General features: G+C 38.9%; 1 protein-coding gene across 1 annotated transcript; it reads right to left on the bottom strand.

Annotated features, from left to right (window-relative positions):
* Positions 1-213: 213 nt before the first annotated feature.
* GPR180 (G protein-coupled receptor 180) lies at positions 214-23,586 on the bottom strand. The gene is made up of 9 exons (XM_054272092.1): positions 23,439-23,586; positions 20,871-21,029; positions 17,687-17,881; positions 14,153-14,333; positions 13,895-13,944; positions 10,191-10,348; positions 3,807-3,998; positions 3,385-3,462; positions 214-1,713 (listed from the first exon to the last, which is right to left on the bottom strand). Exons 1-9 carry the CDS (start codon positions 23,584-23,586, stop codon positions 1,555-1,557), a joined length of 1,320 nt encoding a protein of 439 aa, XP_054128067.1. The 3' UTR covers positions 214-1,554.
* Between the last annotated feature and the right edge of the window lie 286 nt (positions 23,587-23,872).

The raw sequence follows: 23,872 nt of genomic DNA, 5'->3' as shown, positions 1-23,872 counted from the left end.
GAAAGGAGATGATTTAATGAGCAACTTTGTCATGTTGCCATTTTGCCTTAGTCAAAGGCAAATATCTAGTTTTGCCTCTAAACTAAAATGGAACAGACTTATGTTTCAACTATGCTCACAACTGAGGCAAAGATAAATGGAAAACTTAGGGCTATTTTAAAGATAGAACCAGTGTCTTCACATTTTCACAGAGACATAATCAAATGCACGCTGTTAAGAAGAAGCAAACATTGATTTACTAGAAAATAAAATCCATTTTGTGAAGAAACACACATGTACGAAGTTTAAACTAAGCTAAATCCAAAATGAAAAATTTCACTCACAATGGCAATAGGTATGTTCTTATTATGAAAGAAAAAAAGTGTCAGCATGATTTAATCATACTCTATAAATAGGCACTTCAATAAAGTATATATTTACACTGGCTTTCTGGATGCTAGGGCATCACAAAATAGAATGGCTTTATTACAACGGATGGAAGATGGCAACTACTTAGAACCCAGTGCCAACATGGATTATAACAAATCCAGTGAGTATTTTGTTTTTCAATTATTCATAGAAAATTTAATCCTGATTAAGTATCCTTGGGCAGGAATTCATGGGTAGTTGATGACTGAAACCAACATTTATTTGAAATGCTTCTGTTAATTTAATCTGTGTATATGGCTTAATTATGATTGAATCCTCAATGTAACAGAAATGAATTATATCAGGATTAAAATTCTAGTACCACATCACCCATTCCATTTTCTTTGCCTTTTTTTTCTCCTTTAAAAGATGCAAGGCTGCTGTTTTAATTACCTTTATGTTGCTATGTATTCCAAGCCTCAAAAACTGTTCAGACCTTGATTACTGGATGGAATTTTTAGTTACATTTACTTATTTTTTAAAAAAGGAAGACATAAACCCTATTTACATTCCCATTAGGATTTTAACCAGTATGAACATTAGATGCAAAAAAAGGCTTTTCTTTTACACCCATGACAAAGGAAGGTTTCTTGCAGTCAGTTGTGAACATTTTACATATGTTTTCTAGATGATTCTCCCTCCTTTCTTTCCCTATCTTTTACACTGATACATAAAATGCATTTTCTCTAAAGCATGAAAACAAAAAAAATCCTTTTACTCATCGTTATGCATCACACCAATTTCACAACTGGCCTATTTTAAACTTGTTTGAGCACGTAGATGTTTTAGGAACTCCATTTTATAAGACCTTCAAACCTAGTACTGACACAAAGTAATGGCATTTTTGGTGTCCGTGAATGGGAGAGAAAAGATTCATTGTACTCTTCTGTGATATAACTCAGCACCACTTGTTAAACGGTATCTATAAAACTCTTCAATATTTTTCAATACTCTTCAGTATTCAACTCCACAATATTTTTAACACATTTATCTAGGAATCTCGTCAGACTAACGGTCTGTGAAGTGCTTTGATATTATCACTCAGTTTTCCAGTGAAACCAATGTATCATACACTTGTGACAAAAATACCTGCATATTCAAGTCATTATTGCACATTTATTAGGTAATGTATTCTTCCCAAACATCTCAGAAGTGATGTCGATTTTTATGTCCAGAGGATATTGTTAGTGGCAATGTCACTGATGACAGTGAAGATACTTCCCAATATAGACTATGAGATAGAAAAAGTCTGTAGAGGATAACCATGGAGATGCACTGACAGAGGATAACTCCTATGGTAATAATCTAGAGACAAAAAAAAGAGAGGAAGAAATAGTAAGTGAAAAAAACTCTCTCACTAGGCAAGCCACAATAAATTTCTATCAGCATGAGTGCTCGAGGTTTAACTTTAAACCCTTTAACACTGCTGCAGTTACAAAAGATTTGAACATGCATTTTAAGTCCAGGAATCAGACTCTCACACCTGGGTGTTTTTAAATCAGTAGATAGCCCTGGGCAAGTCACATAACCCTTCTGGCAGTCTCTGTTCTGGGGAATTTCAGACTTGCAATTCACCACCCATGCAGTTTCACAAGCAGAGGTGATGTTTAGATATTCTATTCTTACAACAAACAGACTGGGGGGGGAAGAAAGCTTGGAAACACTTTGCACTAGCAAAATCATGGAGCTGAGGATAGTGATTTGTCAGTCTCACTTAGCCAGATCTCTTTCAGTTCAAGTCTCTTCATCTGCAAAAGCTGTGTAAGGCTATATTTATCAAATGCCTAAAGGTGTAACTTGCTTCTGAGAAGGCACAAGTCTCCAGTTTATGTGCAGGCAATCCTTTAAAATGCATGTTTTTCTTAAATAAGTATGGTATTTATTGATTGTGCATTTTATTTTATTGAGGTGCATTTGAAGAAGCAAACACAGCTGAATTATCATAGTGTAGGAACTGCAGCTGCACATAATGGTTAAAGTTGCTCAAACGCAAGAGCAGAGCAATTGTAGTCTTTCTTTAGTAAGCTCAAAATACTGCAAAAATACCACTTGACTGGTACCTCTGGAGACTGTCCTCCTGCCCTGAGGATGTTTTCATCAAGGAAAACAAAAAGTCTCTTCATTAGTAACTCTAGAGGAATCAATTTTAATCAATTTTTTTTCAGCCTAGATTTCCTTTTTTTTTTTTTTTTTTGTAAATCAAACACAGAATTTATCATTTATATTTAATAAAACCTTTTTCTTTCCATTACATATCCTCTACACAAATAAAAGCTCATTTTCTGAATATATTTGCATACAAATGCACAGATGGTTATAAGCATAAAGAAAAGAAGCAAACCCTATGCTGGAAGGAGGTAGTCAATCACCTGAGAACAGTGGTGCACTTCATCTGAACATGGCAGGCTGCACACACAGAATTCTCCACTTCCCAATTTAAGCAACCGAGAAACTGAGCGAGTCCACCTTTGTTTTTAACTGCTTAGAGCTTACAAACCAAACAACATATTTGGACAGACTTCTTGATCTAAAGAATACAGTTCAGCTACAGGTTCCCTGACCTATTTAGCCACATAAAGCTTTTAAAGGATGAAGACTAAAAAGCAAACAACAAAAAAAATCCACTGATTTATCTTTCTACTCCCTTTGTTAAAAGAATCTCCAAGGTGTTTTTAATTAAAAGCAAACAAGCAAACAATAAAACAAAACACCCCCTCCACATTTTCCTTTGACTTAACAATCTCCCCCTCTCCCTCCCTTAACCCAGAAATGATTACCCTTAGATGATTTGAGCCCTGTATGCCTTTGTAAAATATGACTCACATTAGCATCAATGAGAGCTGTGTGACTAAGACTTTTCAAGTTGCTTTGGGGTCACAGGATTAACAGCCTAAGAGCATGAGTTTGCTAACAAACATTAAACATGAAGAACAACTACTATTCAAATTTCATCTCTTTTATCTTGCCTGTACATACCTTTTCTCTTTGATATTCTCTGAATATTACAGCAATGGTTGCAAGACATGGGTGGCACAGAAACCAGAGAATGCAGGCCTAAAAAAGAAGATGAGTGTAAGCTGTAAAATGACTACATGCCAGCTTAGAAGAAAGAGATGACAGTTACAGGAACTACATTTACATTTCTGTCTATTTTATGAACCCATTGTTTAATTTTCAATCAACATAACGAAAACCACACAATGAAAGGTGGGATTTCTGTTTTAAAAAGCTCTATACTCCTTGTCAAATTAAAATGCCTGCTTCAGAGTATGATGACAGGGTGCAATATAATCAAGTCAGACACTTTCTTATGGAGGGAAAGAGTTTAGTGCTTCAGTCAACTGCATGCCACTTGTATTTACAGACAAAGGGATCAGTTTGCTTGATGTAAGCCATACTTTGGCAAAGGTGATGTAGAACTCCCTTTTCAGTGTGCTTCTCTCCACTGTGATAATCTGGTACAGCCCAGCAGCCAGGGACAGAGCTAGGCAGACTCTGAGGCCAATGAGCAGCCCACTCGCCAAGCCATGGTGTGAATGGTAGCTGTGGTGATTTGTATCTTCAAACTGCTCCCAAATTAACAAGAAGCTCTGAAAAAGAACAACAGCAAAGTGCACTTAGAATAAACCAGCTTACATTAACTCTCAACTAACTTTCCTGTGACAGATTAAGTTATCTGCTAATGCTCCAGTCTACTTGTTAGGGACTGCAATCCTAAGCAAAAAAATCCAACAAACCCTAGTCTGAAATGCTTTTTGCTGTGACCTATTACTCCAACTGCAACTGGCAGGAACAGAGTCTCACTTCTTGTATGCTGTAACTTGTACAAAGCTGGACAAGTTAAAGTTTCCTCTAATGTGGATAGAGGGAATGTAGCACCTTAGAAAAAAATGTGAAATAATCACCTGCACACTTGTCCTACTCTGCAGGAAGACCACTGAAATGATTTCACAGAGCTACAGGGAGGTGTCTCCTTTCACTTGTGATCCACAACCTGTAAAGCTTGTTTCAAAGGCAGGCGACTACGCCTTTTCTTTCAAAATCCTAACAGGATTCACTTTTCTTTTCAAAGATGGGGAAGTAAGAGGGTGGTGCTGCTGCCCCTTTTATACAATAGCCTTAAGGCTCAAGCATTCACCCAGGTTGAACTTGGATCTCCCACAATTCCCTTCTTTGCCTAAAGGATATCCAATTCACATCTCCCACCTCCTTGGAGAGTGCTGCAACTGCCAGGCTATAGGGTGTTCTTGGGTGGGCCACTCTCCACCCCTTCTATTGAAGCTATGCCATCGTGGAGAAAAGAATTCAGCGTCAGCTAGGTCAGAAACTGTGAGTGAGCCTGACTCTGCAAACACCTGGCTCAGAAACCTCCTAGGGTCTAGGAAAGGGAGTGTTACAGGCTCCAAATGCCATTCCAACATCTGGCCGAGCACTCCAGCCAACAGATAACTACATAAAAGACAGTAACCTCCTTCTTAACTCCCAGCATTGTATCCATCTGCTGGGGAATCCAATTTTCTGGGAGCACTGTGAGAAACAATATTGATACTCTCCAAGGAAAAACAGACTAACAAGCACCCAGTTTCTGGATCTTAGTTGTGAAGAAGACCCCAGCCAGATGCATGAAAAAATGTGTCTTGCTGAAGAACATCTTTTCAGGACTTTGGGAATGCTAACATTGTGTTAACATTGTGAATTGCTAACTAATGTATAAAGTTTAGACTCTTGGAGCATCATGTAGCAGCTGAATGGCATTTTAAAACTTGAATATACACTGGAATCCAGTCCACCTACTGCACATATCTAACTTGCACTAAGGCTTCAGGTGCCTAATAAAGCAGGTTTTTTAAAGAAAGGTAGGCAAATTTGATGAGTGAAGTAGCTCTGAAGGTCTTCAGAAGCAGACATTGTATAGCTCAATTTAGAAATATAAATTAGTCAAATTCCTTTCTGAACACATTCAAAGGCTTTCTCACTACATAAAGACAAAAAGGTTCCTAATATTAACTTTTTAAAAAATGTGTAATCCACCTGAGCCTTCCAAAGGTGGGTGGCCTTGAGTCTCATCAGTTGAGTATTAGAATAATTTGTGCTTAGAATATCTTCAGAGTACTCTCCTCCTTTCCCCCTCCCTTACCTAAGGGGGACACAGCCCTGTCATTTCACAGCTGCTCTCACTTCAGTCACTCCTCAACCAACTGGATGGAAAATGGAAGGATGGGAGAGGGACAGACATAAAGCATGCGTGTTTTCAACATCACTGACTACTAGCACACAACCTGACCAACAGGCTTCAAATGTTCTCACCATAATGATCAGAAAAGGTGTGATTTCAAGCAAACATCTTCAAATGATCAAGTTACTTGACTGAGAATTCTGTCAAAGAGTAAGACTGAAGTAAGACTAAACTGCTCCCAAATCCCTGAGATACAGCACAGTGTTTGGTAACGTTGTGTCTGCAGCACTAGTTTTGGCATGAAATTGATGAATTCCTATCACAGAAGTTATTTCAGTCCAGTTAGAACATGCTTAGACAACGAACAACGGTTCTACCAGTTACAGAATCACCGCAGTTTTGTCAGCATTTTCCCTTTTGATATTTACATTTGGGAACAGCCAAGATATTTAACTTCCCTGGACTGTACATATTCTGCTTGAGAAAATAAAAGGCTCCCTGAACTTATGTGTAGGATCTTCCTGACTCAAGCATCTGGGGGGAAGCCATACAGGCTGATGGAGACAGAACTGTGATACTGCTCTAAGAAAATATCACTGGAACCTACCTTACCTTAAAAGCCAGAGCTCATGAAGGCCTGAATTTTCCTTAGTCTACACCAAGGGTAACAGCAAAGAAAAAAGGCACTTTCATGGGAAGATGACAAAGAGCTGGAGTAAAGGGATCATGAGAACAAAGCCCAAGTCCTCATAGGATAATAGTGTCTGAGAGCAGAGTGTGTTCTGGACTAGCCCTTTAAAGAGTGTAAACAACACAACATCAGTTGATCAAAGGCTGTGTATGGTGACAGGAATGTGAGATCACAGAAGTCCAGTTTCCTTCAGCTTCATTAGATTATTCCAAAATAAGCAGAAGGAAGAGGTGTTAGAGGCAGAGGTGGAACTGTCAGTGCAACACAGTGTAAATTTGGACAAAGTAAATGTATCATTGCCTTTTCTATGAGCTGGGGCTGTTCTCACTCACCTGGGAAAAGCAGGATTCTATAGAAAACTGTGCTTTCAAGTGTTTCTAGGTAAAAACAGACTACACAATCTGTTTTCAATGAAGAAACACCTTCATAGACAAGTATGATGTTGAAGTTAAAATCTCTTTGGTTGTGAAATAAAAAAAAAAAATTAAAATTTGAGAAATCAAAGTCAAGGAATCCTAAGGTCCCTTACCTTGACCACAGAAAGGCAAGTATCAGCTCACTTAGCTGCAATATCAGGAACAAACTTAAAAGCACCAGACATCAACCTGTTGAAGTAGACATCAGAGACATCTCTTGTTGGCAGTGAGCAGAATTATGTTTGAGCTCTGAGAAGAAATCAGGGGGGGCAATTCTAATTGTTATCCAGAAGAACAACTGTGCTTAGGCTGTAGACGAAAGAACTGGATGAGAGAGGAAGCTAAAGAGCTGACTCACACTATGCCATGCCCAACATTAAAGTCACTGCTCCTTCATAAGATGGAACAGAACGACCATCTCCTTGTTTACATAACACACTGTTCAAAATGCCTGACTTTACCTGTATATAATCCTGACCTATCCTGGCTCACGGGGGACACCAACCCCTGTCCAGTACTGGCCTTCTCTTCAAATACTAGAGGAATGGTGGCCATGGATATCATCCTGATGTTCCAGATATACAAGCAGAACCTCCACATCCATATGAAGAAGAACTCTTCCTTCATGTCATGAGAAAACCATTATGGTAGAACTCCTCCTTCCCTCCATGATGCCAACACTGACTTTATGACAAGCCAAGATAAGGTATCAATCTCCAGGTTCTCATGGGACAGATCACCCCTGAGAGGTAAGGGGAAGGGGGAAGCAAAAGGGAAATTAGAAGGAGCAGCAAGGCAAACTAGCTGTTCCCAACCATATCTAGTACTGAGTTATCTGATGTCATGCAATGCAGTACAGCAAAAAATGGTTTAGATCTAAGGTCAGAGGCAGAGCTCATTCTGAGCACACCTAAGAACCCCTGTGTAGGGTGATGTCTAATGCAGTAAGATTCTATGCCATTTTGATCAGGTTCAGAGCAATCAGCTATCTTTCCAGAATCACTGCCTACAGTCTGATCAGCCTTGAAAGTTGAAACTGCTCAAGTCTATGTGATGGCAAGGGCCTGCCATCAATAAAGTTCTGTACAAGGTTTGTGATTCAGCAGCAGAAAGTGGAATTTTTAATGAATGCACAGCAGCCTGGGAATCTTTTATTCTGTGGCTGAAATAAAGAACAAGTTAAGGCAAAGGGAGATGCTAAATGGCAGACTTGTCCCTCCTTTGAGATGTTACCTCTTTGCAGCTGCAAAGACCACAAGACATCTGCTGACTAGGAGGCTGTGTCCACCTGACACTGAAGACAACCCATGAACACAGCCCAGGAAATTGCTAGTGCTTCTGAAAGAACAATAAGAAAAAATCCATAGCATCAGTACCAAGAGGAGAAAAACCCCTGAAAATCTGCTGAGCAATTCGAACTAGTAGCAGGCAAACAGGCTCAGATAGCCTGCTAGTCAAAACTGCATTTAAGGTGAAGAACAACACATTTTCTAGGCTGTTGACTTTCCTGACTTCCCTGAAGATAAGATGAGGACAGGTATGGGAGAATGTCAGTAAAACTAACATGGTGCAATCTCTATCTGCTGCATTAGGTTAATGCACATAGTTTCCAGCAGCCTCCACAGCAAGCCCTCAGAACATCTCTGATTATCCACATGAAGTTTGTCCAATCTCTGACATAAGAGGAAGCTGGTTCTCCCATAAGAATCTCTGGGAAAGATCAGAACAGGAAGAAGGTTATTCTAGGTTTTTAGCCCTTAAAAGGGCCAACTGAGTGTTTATAGCAGGTCAAACATCCATGTCAATCTAGACAGACCAGTGAAAAACTGTCTAAATCCTATTTCCCTGAGCCCAATAGCTGCACTCTGTAATTAGGAGAATAAAATCTGACAAAAGGTGCATTTTGTATGTACTGAACCATGAGATGGAAAATATCCTCTCCAGAAGGGATACTCTTGGTGTGAGGGAAATTTCACTGGAGACAGTAGACACTGAGATGGAGGTGCAAAACCACTTAAGCAATGACATATTCCAATATCCAGATTGTGCTCCTGCAAGACTCCTGCCAAACCTGACACTCCCAATGGTACAGAAGGAGATTAGGTGGAGCTGTGCCTTCCTGGTGAAAAGTAAGACAGACAATTGTGTACTAATGCAGTTCCAGTGCTGCTCCAAGAACCACAAGATGTCTAATGGACCAGTCTTCGGGGAAGCAGCTCACATGTATGATGCCTGCCCCACTTTTACCACAAGTAACAACCAAAATAAGATCAAGCTGATTATACTGTCTTTTCTATGTATAATAAAGGGAAACAACAATGAAAAAGTTTCCAGTCTCAAGCAGCAGAATATTAACAAACCCATACATATGCACAAGTGCAGAGGCATGAATGAAATTAAATACTTTAGAAGTCTTCTTTACTACCAGCATGTAAAATTTCTGGTGCTGGATAGGTTCATTCCACCTTACTTTGACACCCATCTTTAAATTTCAACACTGACCTTAACAGCCTTTGGTTTATATTCTTAATTAGCAAGAAATGCCAGCTCCCAGCTATTCTTAATGTTCTAGAAGTCCACTTATTTAGTTTAGAAGCAGTGCTAATTACAGATACTACCCAAATAGCACAAAAATTTTCAGTATAATCTCTTCCTCAGTACTGTCTCCAGTTTCTCCCTTCTCTTTCTCAATGGTTTTCAGATTCTTGTCTTAATGATGTGATTTAAAAAAAATTTGTTTACAAAAGGCACCACCAGGGTTGAATGATTTCCATTACAATTTACTTTTAAGTTACTGGTTTACTTAACTTTCTAATTTATACTAATGGAAAATATTTGAATGAAATTATGTGTCAGACCATTTGTATATTTGCAAGACCAATCCTGCACATGAACCTTTCAAGAATTCCCTTCCTTATATTGATTGAAAGGACCATTAGACATTCTATTTGAGTGCTTCCAAAAGGAGGGCACTGATGATTTCTGTGTTTTCATGACAAAGACTGTCACAGCAACTTTTCTCGTCCTTCCTCCCATGCTGCTGGTTGTCAATCTGCATAATGCAGTTCACAATGCCTCAGCTGTACTGATTACAACTATTTATAGGACCACATTGCAAATCAGATCAATAAAATGTGTAAAAAAAGTTTGTTTTACTTTTTTTTTTTCAGTCTAGGTTGTTCCAGTAATCTGGTTCACAGTATAATGCTACAAACAATTGGCACAATCAGGAGTTTGGGAAACTGTGGGAACTTCTTAACTGGTTTTACTGCTAGACAAAAACATACTGTGGAGCTACATCTTAAATTGTTAAAGTAAAGAGAAGGTGGTGTTACCTATTAGACATACTGGGTGCACATTATGCTGTGGGCTTTTTTCCAGTCTTGATACTCCCTTCCTCCCTCATAAAATTAAAATATTGAAATTATTTGGTTCACAGTTCTGTCATACTTAATAGCAGCTGTATACCTCAGTGTAAGAAGGAATATGAAATGCAAACCTGTGTAACAACAACTACTACAGCAATGCCGGTAGACGCTGGACTGGAATCCCACTGAAGAGGTCTGCCATGAGATTTCTTCATTCTGCCTATTGTCCAACCCATACACAGACTCAACAATAAGTACAGCATCTGTATCTGTGAGATTATGTCACACACTATTGAAAACAAAAGGAAAATGAATAAAATTACAACAAAAATAAAGTTTTGGTTTTTTTCCTGTATCAAAGAGAAATGTTCTGTATACCCGTGAACGAACGATGGATGCTTATGCCTCTGTATAACCTTTTAATTTTGATGAGTTAGATTAGATGGAGTTGCTTTGCCACAAAATGTGGCTGTTTTGCGGAGTTTTCAGTGACCAAACAGATTACTATCAGCTTTCCTGCAGTTATGCTGCAGATCTGCAAGAACATGGGCACAGTGCCATGTCTTTCCAAATCCCACTCTGGTGTCAGAGCAGTCTGGGCTCAGGAGTCCATCTGCATAAATAGACTTATAAATGCTAAAGAACTAAAATCATATGTATGTTAATCATAGTGCAAATATGCAACATAATGAAATTAACTCCTTTCTTCACTCTGAAGAACTTTTGTTCAAAAATCAGATAGTTACATTGTACTTTGAATTAATTGCACTTTGTCTTGAGGATGTAGTAGCTTCCAGAAGAAAGCACAAATATTTAGGACAAATACCACTCTGAGATACTTAAAGGGGAAAATATAATGAATAACCTTAACACAAACTTCATTTAGATCAACAGCTTGTCTGTATTTCATTTTACTAAATGCAAAGTACCTTTGCCTCATTTTGCTATGTCCATTTTTACCTCTGTTTGGGAACAATTAACACATACTCCATAAAGTTACATTCTTAATCAGTGTCTCAAACTTGTGTTTAAAGCTGCATCAGAATAAAGAAAACTTTAAGCTAGGATATATTAAAGCCTTTATTTGTAGGCTTGCTGAGCACTACTGACAGTAGAAAAACCTGAAGATTTCTTTCTGGGTAATTGTTAGCTTTAGACCTAGTAAGTTTTTGACTTAAAGAACAATTTTAAAGATGGTGTTGGGATCTGACTCATTGTACTAGTGTAGCAGAGATGTAGAAGAAAAATAGATTCTTACACTATGTATACTGTAAATTTGGTTCAGAAACTAGAGATGGGGCACTACACACAGCAATGCTTTCTTTTTTGCTTCATTAATATTTTAGTTCAATTAAATTTGTTCCTTATTTGTAATTTTCACTTACACTATCAGGTACAAGAATAATATTTCTGTCACATAAAAAGCAAAGCTCTACTTTTATACAACTGGACTGTATTAAAAAAGATAAATATTCACTAAAAATATTGGCACAGGAAATGTTGCCACTGTACAGAAATTAATATGGACACAAGGGAAACGTATCAAAAGAAGATAATCTACAATATTTCCCTGACATCCAGCAATACTAGCAAAATAAAGAGTATAAATTAGACTTCAGAATGTAATTCCTAGGATATGCTTGGCATTCTCAGAGTTTACATGCTTAAATGCTTCTTAATGTTTTAAGACACCTTTGCTATTTAAGATCTGTCAAGAGCTTTTAGTAAATACAAAATTGGAAATTCTTTAATAAAATCAACCAGCACTGATTTTGGGCAAAAAAAAATGATCATGGAGTTATTTTCCAATGCTATCTTACTGAGAGACAGTACTCACTAGAAAAAGAATTGTTACATGAACCAAAGGCATGCCAAATCAATGTCACAAATCTAAACTAGAAAAAGGACTGAATAATTCTGTGTGTTCTAGGGAGCATTTTCTTTTCTGTCATTCCTTAAGATAAGCTGCCCTATTATAGCCAGACATCATCTCTCCATCATATCATGGATATAGCTACTGCTGTGCTTCAGTGCGGTAACAATTCAAGTGGATTCCCACATAAATTCGTGTAAGGCAAAAAGCCACAACCAGCTTTAATCTTTGACATCCTATACATTTTGCTAGAAAGAAAAAGGGTGAGAAAAATTTTGAAGATGAGAATGAACTCACAATATTCAATGTTAGTGTAAAGTCACGTTACTGAGCTGATACCAATTGTCTGATTTCATCACAGCTCACCTTTTTTGATTCTTCAACAGACACAATAATGGTCTTTGACTCTTCACATTTTATTTTTACCAAAAGTTAAAAGGACAGCACTTGCAATGCTTCTGACTGTCAGCGTTATTTGTGTGATTTATGAGATTGGGTTAGATAGTTAATTAGACTGAGGATCAGCTCTTTATACATGGCAAAGACTACATCATACTAGGAAAAGAATAATTGCTTGACATGGTATCTAAACCATCTAAACAGGTTTTTAGAAAGGTATTCTGGCCACACTGCAATTAATAGAAATTTTAACATTTATTTTTAACTCAAATTTTTCTCCCATATAGGTATCATCTTTCCCCTTCAAACTATACTACTTGTCATCAGCCATTCTTCAGAACTGTAATTGCCACTGAAGCTTTCCACATTTCTATTACTTCTGCTCTCTTACTCTTTTGGAAACCATCAACTTCAGAGACAGTAAGAAAGTAAAAACTTCCCTAGCTGAATTTAAGAAATTCAGCTACTGATTAAAAAATAATATTCATTATAATCTTAATAAATAAAAGTGGGCTTTTTGACTACAACACATATACAAAAAGAAAAAAGAAATCTAACATGAAGCTATTCTCTCTCAAGTTCTGGCTGGATAGTTAACAATGGGGTGGAGTTATGACTACCTCCATATTCTCCATTTTATTTCATTTCATGAGATGAGAAGGAATGTTTAATTACACAGCTGCTGGAGTGGCTGCAGGGAGCTGCCAGCTCAAATGGTTAAAACAAGAAAGAGGCAATTATTGTGGTGCCAGGTGCCATCAAGAGGCTGATAATTCCAACTGCAGCCTTCTAAATGAACTCTACAAAGCGGAATATTTCTCTCTATAGGCTGTTACTACCCAACACTATCACACTACTGCAGTACTGCTTTCTTGGGGTGCTTCAAGCCAGTCAAAAGGAAATGTATTTGCTTGGAATGAGCCCCCAGTTCTTCAAAGATGAACTGCAGGAAAAAAAACCCCAAACTATCCAACAACAATGGAGAATGAAGAATGGAACAAGATTAAGTTAGTGCATTTTGGAAAGGTATGCTACAGGAATTTAGTTCCAGTAAGAACTTGGAATATCTATACAAAGTAGAGAAAAATGCTTTGTTAGCATCAAACCTTCACATAAGCATTTTTTGCATCATGCTAATCACAAAATTTGTGCTGTAAAATACTTTTCCATTTAATAATTGTTAAATTTGTCAGTGAAATGACAAATTCTATAAAATATGATTAAGTTTCCTAAAAAGCTTAGCTTTCTAGAACTAACTCCCCAAACTCTTCAATGTATTGAAAAACCTGTTCGGGTGATATTCATGTCTTTAAGTGTTCGTAGCAAGGAATCTAGAGACAAAAAAACCCTTTGAAAAATCCTAAACAATATCACAGATGTGTAACTTCAAATACAGTTATTGTAAACACATAAAACATGTTTTTTTCTGAAGGAGCAATTTTTAGTATTTTATATTGAAAATCAAACTATGTGATCCAATATAATATAGTCTAGCAACAGCATTTTCTATGTATTATACAGATTCATGGGTAGGAATATGTAAGAAACAGGGTACAGACTCACATTCTGCCAGACTTCCCATAAAAGGAGCTCCTATCCCATCTCTAGAGTAACTGAAACAAGAACAAAAAGATTGCATTTTTAAGTGGGTGTGTCTTAAACGGGTGTTCTCTCTCACAAGTACATTAAGATAATGATGCAGTTCAAAAGTCAGTCCTGTATTTTGCCACAATCCCTCCTCCCAGGCAAATCATGTACTGATCTTTACAACACATTGTTCTTAAAGTCTAAAGACTGAAAGCAGAAAAGGATCAAAGGTACCTTGAGAAATGCAGGTAGTTGGCAAATGCTGAACCAGCCTGCAACAGTAATGCAATTGTCAACACCTTTAATACACCATGCATAGGTCCACGCTTCCTAATTGTTTGCCACAGGGATTGTGCATATATGCATGCAGTTATGAAGTATGCAAGGACAAGCAGGAAAAAGAATTCATGTAATCCTGTGGGGAAAAAAAAGAAATACAGCTTAGTTTTACAAAGAAACGCTGCTACTAGGAATAAATAACTAAAAAAACCCAATATAGTGGGTTTCCTTTAATACAATCATTGGGAAATTCTTAACAACTGTTACCCAAAAGTGATAGTACACATAAAAGATCTAAATCCTAGTCAATTTTATACAAGAAAATCAGTGAATTTTATCAAATAACTGATTATTATTTGATCTGACAAAGTGTTTTTAATCAACAATACCTTTTCTGAGCAGAGAGGTTTGCAGCAATTACCACACTAGTATAAAGTGCAGAGTTTCTTGATACACATAAAACAACTGTAGCTTATTTAATCAATAAGTAACGTATTTATTAAAGGACTCATTTTTAGCTCTTTTTGCTTGTTTGTTTGATTCCATAAAGGCACAATCTGAGGTGAGAGAAACCCCAAACAGACTTCTATTAAATCTTTTTAACCACTGGGTGTCACCCTTCCTCCACATAAAGCAGCTTAAGAAGCACAGCTGATCATGTCTAAAAACTTAGAGATAAAGAAAAGTAGCACAGAAAACAGTAATTAGTTCCTAGCATGCATTTTTTGCACTTGTCTAAAAAAAAAACCCCAATTTTTAAAAAATTATTTATAAAACAGAAGTCCCCTAATTTTCAGTCTGGCAGTAGTCAGGTAAAGTACTTCCTTTAAGACCTGGATCCTGGAAACCTTTTCTATTGTCAGTAAGCTTTGCAACCCAACTGGGAGCTCCCAAAGGGTCGAAGCCAGTGAGAAACAAGCAAAAACAGGTAAACAAACACTTCTCATAGAAAACTTGCTTTTATTCTCCAACCTTCCATGACATTTAGTGGTGCCCATAGAATCAGGTTCTAAAAAAAGCTTTTTCTCCAGCAGCAAAGTAACCGGTAAATGCTCCCAGCCAGCTCCCTCCAGAGACTGGGAAGAGCAAGTATACACGTGTCAATATCTGAGGTGAAAAACATTAGAACTGGATGAGTTCTGAATAGTAGCTAGCATTATAACTTCTGTGACTGAAATGAAGCATTTTGGACACACACACAGGAAAATGGGAGAAAAAGAGCATAAGGTAATGAAGAGGATTAAAAATTCCAGGCCACTCTGCTTCTTTTGTACACCAATACATGTGCATGATTTATCAATGACAAAAGTATGTGGTATAGATCAAATCTTTCTTTCTGCTTCAAAAGATACCCACTGAAGTTGGCAACAACTGCATAAGTAAAAGTTATTTCTCACCATGATGAGTGAGAACTCTTGGAAAACTCTTCAGGAAAATCAACTAGCTTTTAACAAAGACAAAGCATTTATGATAGAACACTCCTTCCAACCATAGACAGAGTGTAGATTATTGGTTTGAGACCAGAAGGGGTTAGGAGAAAGCTGCACTAAAAATCCACAATAAAAAATACAACTTTCAACCTATCTCCTCTAAGTTTCCTGACTTTCAAGGAACCTAGCTGACAGACAAAGTAAAATATTACATGAAATATCTTACTTCAAAGCTCTTCAAAATGCTACCTGTTCATCTGCTTTTAGAAACCCTGGATTCCACTGACACAATGTCTTATGTAGAAGACCCTACCATATAAAATAAGACTATTTGCCAGGGATCAGAAGTCAGGCCCCCTCATCTCTGAAGGCAAATGTTGTAATCACAGGCCTTAAGTTCTCTCTCATGCTTTCCTTACTATTAATTTAATTTTTGAGATGTTCTGTGCCAAGCCACAGCCTAAAGTAATTAAAGTGAAGGAAAACCTAAGTAAAACCTTCTGCAGTTACGTAATTTTTAGTTGCCTGCATGAAATATGCAAGAAATGAAGCTGGATCTTCTCTCTGATACCCTCTCATTCTAAGTTTCTATGGAAAAATGGCAAAGATTATTTCCCAGAGATGCATTAAATTAAATTATAAAAGAGAAAGACAGAGAGATGAAATGCTCCTCAGCTCTTTGAAAGTAGACCAGTGCACATAGCATCAGGATTCATGACAACAATGCAGGTTTTAATTCTGAATTAACAGAAGTGTTCTTCTGCAACTCTGAAAGACATGGCATGCACAGCTCACCTTGCTTCCTTCTTGTAAGACCTAAATACATACATCCAGCACATTCACACACCTTCTTACTCAGCACATAAGCTGTTTAGAGTTCTGCTTCCCAGTGCTCAGTGTTCCTATAAAATTAATACAGAGCTGAGATGCCTCTGTGATGTAGGAGGTCTCTACATCCCTTTATTGGGCCATATGATGCCATGTAGCTGCTTTGCCCCTTGATTTAGCAATTACTCCTTTAGCTATCACTCCTCTTTGAGACTAAGTAAATTAACCTAGAATTCACTTCTGAAAGCCAAATTCACCAAATAAAAACCAGCAAGTTTATAGAACTTAAGAAGTTAAATAGAGAGGTTAAGTCTTATCATGAGCCTTGAAATCCAGATTATTAATGTGCTACTTTCTTGCAGATTCTGCTAATTATTCCAGTGAGTATTTTTTCTTTCAAAAATGGATCTGCCGTTGTTGCCTCTATATTCTCTTGAGGTCATGAGTGACAGCAGGACATTTGATTCCAGCACAGAAATTAGGCTCATCCTTGGTATACTCAGGCTCACTCTGTATAGGAAGGCAGTCTAAGCCTTCAGAGCCCTTTCCTCACAACAGACCCAGGTGAGTGACATGTTGATGAGGCCTCAACACCTCAAAGAGCAGTGATGCTACTCACTGCAACCAAGAATACATTAAGCTGGATTGTCCAAAGCATACAATTTTATACAGGCATTTCTTTAGCTGCTCTCTTGAGTTTTTCTTTGGATGCTTAAAGATTTAAAATTACGTGTCTTAATTATAACAAAATCAGGCCTGACAAAGCTAATATACAGCCTGTGACTAAGATACTTATAAAGATCTCAACACTGAACTGAAATTGTACTGGCAAAATGGTTTACCGTGCATGTACTCATGTTGCAGAGATTCAAGATTCACACATTTAAGGAATTTCACTAATTAATTAAAATCAGGTATTAAGTTTACATTCAAGTGGAAGATTACAATTTCAACATGTTCAAAATACCTGTCCACAAGGATTTTAACACTGACTTTCCTTGTGCATCTACACTTCTAGTTAGGCAAGCTTTGGAAAGTCAGCCTAGGGAAAGGAAAGGATTTTTCTGTGATGACAGAAAATGAACTCAAGTTTACTATTTGTACAAAACCAGAATATGAAATATAAGAGGCTCTGCTATCCATTCCCCATACTCTTCCAAGCACAGTAAGCACTGATTTGAATTATCAGATCCTTAATTTACAAATCTAATTTTAAGAAAAAAAATCTTACCAGATTCCCCTGCGCTAAAGTGATCTAATGGATTCCCTTCTGCATCTGGGTTTAGTAAGATCATTTCAAACTGAATATCCTCGGATTCAGAATAATTCTCTTCGCAGGTAAACTTGTCTACATAAAACACATACCATGTTTCCGGATAAGGAATCTGGGACACTGTCAGATTTTGCTCTGTGTGGTTCACAGTCACTTTGGAAGAAAGCACAAAAAACAAAAATAGGAGTAAATATTTGATTAGTTTGGTTTTAGAAAACACATGTTTGAATGATGAGAAAACTTAAATCCACAGCATCATATACGGGTTATAAACTACATACAGTAGAAGACATAGTGAGTTTTGAAAGCTATCCATAACACCAGAGATCAGACCTCCAACTTCAGCTTTTGTTTCAAGTAGGTGTGGGCAAGAGGTGGGGAGGACATTGCACCCCAACTTTCAGCTCTGCTGGGAGGGCTCCCTCCTTCTAGAAGCCAGCAAGTGCAAACTATGTCCTTTGCTTAGCACATTTCCATCCTCTAGTTCTGTATTGACAGGATTAGCTGTTCTGTACTACCCACCAGGTACTTCTGCAGCATGAAAAATACCTTTCTGAAATTTATTTGACTTTGCTTTCGAAGAGATTTAGAGCACCAAACAAGAACAGCTGCATGTGAGCTCAGTAAACAACACCATGCATGCTTTAAAGGTGCAAATAAGTATTATTTCACAGTATCTTACCCAAACTGTAATATACTGAATTTCAATTGACAGTTGAGATGTGAAACCATTATGTAATTAAACTGCATATTTCAAATCAGATTACATTTAAAAATGACTACATAAGATACTCATGTTTCATCTTCTTGCTATCTCACCACTATTTTTGCCTAAAAACAACAGTTAACCAAGCAGAGTCTCTTCAAAACAAACTCTTGATGTAAATGAAACCTGCGGCTCCCTATGTTTGGCTGAAACTGCAAGAAACAAAAGCACTGTCAAATTGGCTACTGAACTGAAGTGCTAATCAGTTCAATAATTTCTCTGCAGGAGAAGTAACAATAACAATAATTCACCTTAATAGATAAAGATGACAATGGCTAAGGATGAAGAAAAATTTAATAATATAAAAAATCCACAAAACATGTTTTCTTTTGTGAAAGGCCTTTTTAAATAAGAGCTGCAAACATACAACCTCATTTTCCTTAAATATTTTGTAGACAAAATTTAGAACAAGTTTCTAACTTGAAGCCCACCTGTGAAAAACTTCAATGTCATTCCAATAAACGTGTTTCAACTGCAAGAAGTAATTTTCTGTTCTCTTAAGGTATGAACTAAGCAACATCAGAATCCAGGAAGAATTGCAGTGTATGTGTCCTTGCAGCAACTGTCATGAGGTATAGATTTGGATGACATACAAACCAGTATTGCATATGGTGCTTAATCCAAATGAGAGGCAAACTGTGGCAGACAGGAGTGGCTTTACTCCCCATGTCACCTCTCAGCTGAGTTCTCACAATGTTATTTGTACCAAGAGTAAGAGATCACACAGAGTGTGTTTAGTCAGTTCCCTCTCAAATCTGTAAGCAGACTCAGAGGTAGAAAAGTAACTGATTTTGCCCAAGATCAGCAAAGAGATCCAGCTCATCCTGTGGTCACACAACTCCTAAGGGAGCAGAAAACAGTGAGTACACTGCTGGGACAAGTCAGGAATGACAGACCAACTGCCAGTTATTCCAGCAGCACTTTTGTGCAGCTCTGATGAAGGGTAAGGAAACCACATCCCTACAAGTGACCTCTGTGTAAGGTTTCATTAAGACAAATGATCAATCTGTTACTCTTGAGATTCTGACTACACAAAGGAAATGTATTTTAAGTGACTACAGCTTCTCTTTTAAATACATTTGAATGAAGCATCTAATACTAATTTAACTTCTTAGAGGAAAATTTATGCTTTAAATACCATTATGATAAACAAATGGCGCAAAAATTATTTTAGTCTGTCTTCTAGTTACATAACTCAATGCTTCAGTGTTTTACTGCTCTTTCACATTTAGATGGATACTCAAGTTAAGCTTTATCCTGATTAGTTCATTTTTAATACTGTATTAAAATTTTTCTAGCATGTTTTATACATCGAAGCATGACAAATTTGTGCTATCATGAAAATATAATTTTATTTTTATTTTCTCTGCTTTGAAAAATGCCATTTCCATGGAACTGGAGAATGGGAGCCTCCTGACAAGTGGGAAACGTTCCTTTGTAAACAAGAGACAAAGACAATCTACATAATCTATACTGGTATAACTCTTAGCTCAAACATTAAAAACTGCTGAATGTGAGATTCAGTAACAAATATCAAGTTATAAAAGTAAAGGGTGAAATAGCATTAAGTTATAATAGAGGAAAGTTATAAAGTAAGGTAGCATGATGCAGATTAATTTTTGTAGAGAAAAAAGATTTATCATGAGGTAGTGAAAGAGAAGGTTTACAGGTACAAAATTACCCTTTTACTTTGTACTTGGCCTACACGCTCCCACCTTACAAGCATTTGCTTCAGAAGTTTAGAGGCAACTGCAGCAGGTTCCATCACTTTGCCTCTAGTTTGTTTTTCATTCCACTGCAATGAAAGTCACAATTCAAACTCAAACAAGTCACACCTCAAACAAGTCACACATCTGACTGTCCCAAACATTCAGCTTCTTTAGTTCTTCAGTTTCTTAGTACAAGGCTACTCTTTGTAAATTCTCTCTCATACCCAAGATAATCTATTTTATAGATAATTCGAGATTAAAATAAAAAACAAACAAAAAGAAAGACATTTACTCCAAGCAGAGCTAAAAAAAATTCTTTGTACTGAATGACTAAATGAAAACTTCAGCCAAGTATGTACCGTTTCTGAGTTGTGAACATGTGAAAGCATGAACTGGAACTGGTCATAAAGTTTGGCTGTTTCCACTAAAGCCATTGTTTGTCATAGATTTCATTTTCCAGCAGCACATTAAATCATAACTTGCAAACAAATTCTTCTGAAGTGATACAAAGAAATTTTATTTCCTTGTAGTAATTTTAATTGTAGAAGGCCAAAGTCCTAGTTGATGCAAAGTCCAAATTCACTGAAATGAATATTCTAAACACACAGATAACAGAGTTCTAAATACACAGTAATGCTGTAAGGAGAAAAAAACCCCAGTAACTCACTTGTCAGCTGAGCTTTAGAGAACTTCTCTGTACAGCTGTGGTCTTGGACACTGTTCTCCAGCTTCTGCCATTCCTGTGCTTGAAAGAGGTGAAGTCTAGCTGCTTTTGCCACAGCTACTGCTACATTCTTGATTCTGACACACAGAACAGCATGGTCACCTTAATATATAAAAAACAAAATCAACTATTCTGTCTTGATGTCAGTTACAAGCAAACAGTGTAGCACAGATTTTCCTTGTACTTAGCTGCAACACAGCTTCATATTAGCCTTAATTTTTTACCTCTACTTCCTGCTAGAAGTATTTATGGTCTTTCAGAAACAATTTCTATGTCTCTCATTAAGAAACCAGTGAACGTACAATTGTCTGTGATGGTCCTTAAACAAACCTTAACTATAGCAGAAGTGTCAGTAACCTTCAGTACTACAAACAGCCTTCACTCCTCCCTCTTTTTAAAAACAGACTTCCAGATAATGTTTTTTCCCTTCCTCCCTCCCACCCCAAATTTTATTATTTTCAAGTTAAAGACACTGCCTCAGTAGTCTCAATACCTTGTTCAAAGTCTAGTATTTTATGATCTCTGTGGCATGACTATGAGCATCACAGGGTAGCTCCTAAGTCCAACACCAGAAGAACTTATGTGAATGGACTTCCACGTTATGGATGGATTAGAGCTAAAATACTTAATTATAGATGAAAGATCGATGTCAAATTGATGCAAAGAAAATCAAACTTCAAATGTTCTCTAATATGTCAGTCTAGCTGTAGAATCAGAGAATGGCAGAACGGCCTGGGTTGGAAGGGACCTGAAAGACTACTTAGTTTCCAGCCTCCCTGCTGTGGACAGGGTCACTTTCCACTAGATCAGGTTGCACAAAGCCCCATCCAGCCTGTCTTTAAAAACTTCCAGGGATGGGGCATCCACAACATCCCTAGGCAACCTGTTCCAGTGCCTCACCACCCTCACTGTAAATATTTTTTCCTAATATCTAATCTAAACCTACTTTTTTTTTTCAGTCTGAAACCATTCCCCCTTGTCCTGACACTGTAGGCTGCATCTTGAGGCACAGAAATATTTTGGTCCTTTTAGAACTAGCTCATTTAACAAAATTTATCTTGCCTGAGTAATTCCACAACCCTCAAACTTGTTTTCATAATTTCATTCATATACTAAAATACGAAAGAAGACTAGTCTTCTAGTGTAGAAGACTAGAGTCATAGACTTTTTTAACCTAGGAGTCTCCTAAATTAAAAGGTAGAATTTAGTGGAGAAGAAAAGTCAGTAAAATGTTATATGAACTACAGTTTAGCTAAGATTTTGAAATATTAACAGAAAGTTCTAAAGAAGGCTTCACTAAGACCCAAAACAGTTGCTGATATTCACGCAGGAAGAGAAGAATTTCTATGCAAATATGCAACATCAATTTATACAATTATATCTGAACACCTACACCACTCATCTTCAATTTTGACAGTCTCTTCTCAGATTTAAACAGTGCACTTTTTTCCTTCAGATCTATTTAGAGCACTTGTACAGTTAACTTCTAGGACAGCGCTAATTAACTGCTTTCAAGTCACTTCATAAGCTACCTCCACCCTATCCATCATTCCTCATTCAGCACTGGAAGGTCATGCTCCAACTCTGTTTTGCTTATGTCACGTTCTCCTGTTTCCCGTTAGATTTTGAAGCATGTGCAGAACTGTTCTGCCACGAAGCTCAATGGGAAAGAAAAACAGCCTAAGCAACTGAAGTGCTGAGCACAAAGGAAAAGCAGGCTGACCAGCACAGCCTGGCTGGACACGGCACTTGTCATGGCTGCACACATCTCTTTATGTAAAGTAAAACTTCTCTAGCAAGCACCGCGGGCCACTGCTAGGGCTCTTTCAGCAGGATAGTGGTCATGAATTATTACTAAGTAATTACTGACTAACATTCAGAAATTATTACTAACAAGGAGTTTTTAACACGAGAAAGAAAAGCCATTGGGAACAACCAGGTGAGAATTTTACATCCTGATGCGCGGGGTCACCAAGACCACACAGCGACGTGAAGCACCGCTGCCATTTGGGGCAGTTCCCAGCGGGAAGGAGCGATGCGTGTGGCAGCGAGAGCATCCCCGCTCTCCGGGACAGCCGGCCGGAGTGCCCGCACGGCCCGGGGACCCGAAGGGAGGCACGGTGCTGCTCTGCTCCGCTCCGGGAGCCACAGCGGGGAGGGGCCGCTGCCAACTGCTGCGCCTGGGGCCGCCCCGCCGCCTCCGGCCACGTCCTGCTGCCGGCCGGGACCCCCGGCCCCGCTGCGGCGCTGCCCGGGCAGCGATCGGACCTGCTGCACGTCCCGCAGGGGCGGAGAGAGAAGGGGGAAAAGAGGGAGGGAGAGTGCGAGGGAGAGAAGCAGGGAAAGACGGAGAGCTGCAGGGCTGACCCCGCCCCGCACCCCGGGGTCCCTCCGGCCGCCCCCGGTCCCCCCGCGCCCCAACGGCTCCTGAGAGCCGCCCCGTTCCCCGCGGCCCCGCTCCAGGGCGGCACAGCCGCCGCTGCCCCGCTCTCCCGCCCTCGGGGCACCCACCGTGGAACTGGAAGTGCGCCACGGGCCGCCACGGCTCCCGGCGGGCGGCGGAGCTGGTGAAGCCGCCCCGCAGAGTCTTGCCCGCGGCGAGGCCCCAGCAGCAGCCGGCGGCGGCGGCGCTGAGCAGCCACAGCAGCCGCCACCGCATCCCCGGAGCCGCCGGACGCCGGGATCCTCCTGCCCCCCTCCCGCGCGGCCCCGCCGCGTCACGTGACGCCCCCCGCCGCCTTCGGCGCGAGCAGCGAGAGAGCCAATGACAGAACACGCCCGCCCCTGGGGGTGAGACCGAGAGCCAGGCCCCGCCCCTGCGGCAACGTGTCCCGTTGCCAGGTCCGGCCGTAAGTTGAAAGAGCCAGAGTCGTAAAAGAGACGGCCACCGGTTGCCGCTGAATGCGGAGGTGGCACTTTTATATATGAATGCGGATATTGGCCCT

The sequence above is a fragment of the Melozone crissalis genome, unplaced genomic scaffold, assembly GCF_028551555.1.
Source record: "Melozone crissalis strain CALT ecotype California unplaced genomic scaffold, PUWL_Pcris_2 ptg000013l_1, whole genome shotgun sequence".
Taxonomy (NCBI): Eukaryota; Metazoa; Chordata; class Aves; order Passeriformes; family Passerellidae; genus Melozone; species Melozone crissalis.
The sequence above is the reverse complement of the archived record's forward strand: the minus strand, read 5'-3'. Positions and strand labels throughout refer to the sequence as shown.

What these genes read in the sequence shown, in the direction of transcription:
- GPR180 (XM_054272092.1), bottom strand. Translation starts at nt 23,586, where the DNA reads ATGCGGTGGCGGCTGCTGTGGCTGCTCAGCGCCGCCGCCGCCGGCTGC. An exon ending in CTTTAGCGCAGGGGAATCTG is followed by an intron (nt 14,334 to 17,686) that starts GTAAGATTTTTT and finishes TTTTCCCCACAG; the next exon opens with GATTACATGAATTCTTTTTC. An exon ending in TCTACATCACCTTTGCCAAA is followed by an intron (nt 3,463 to 3,806) that starts GTATGGCTTACA and finishes CTTCTTTTTTAG; the next exon opens with GCCTGCATTCTCTGGTTTCT.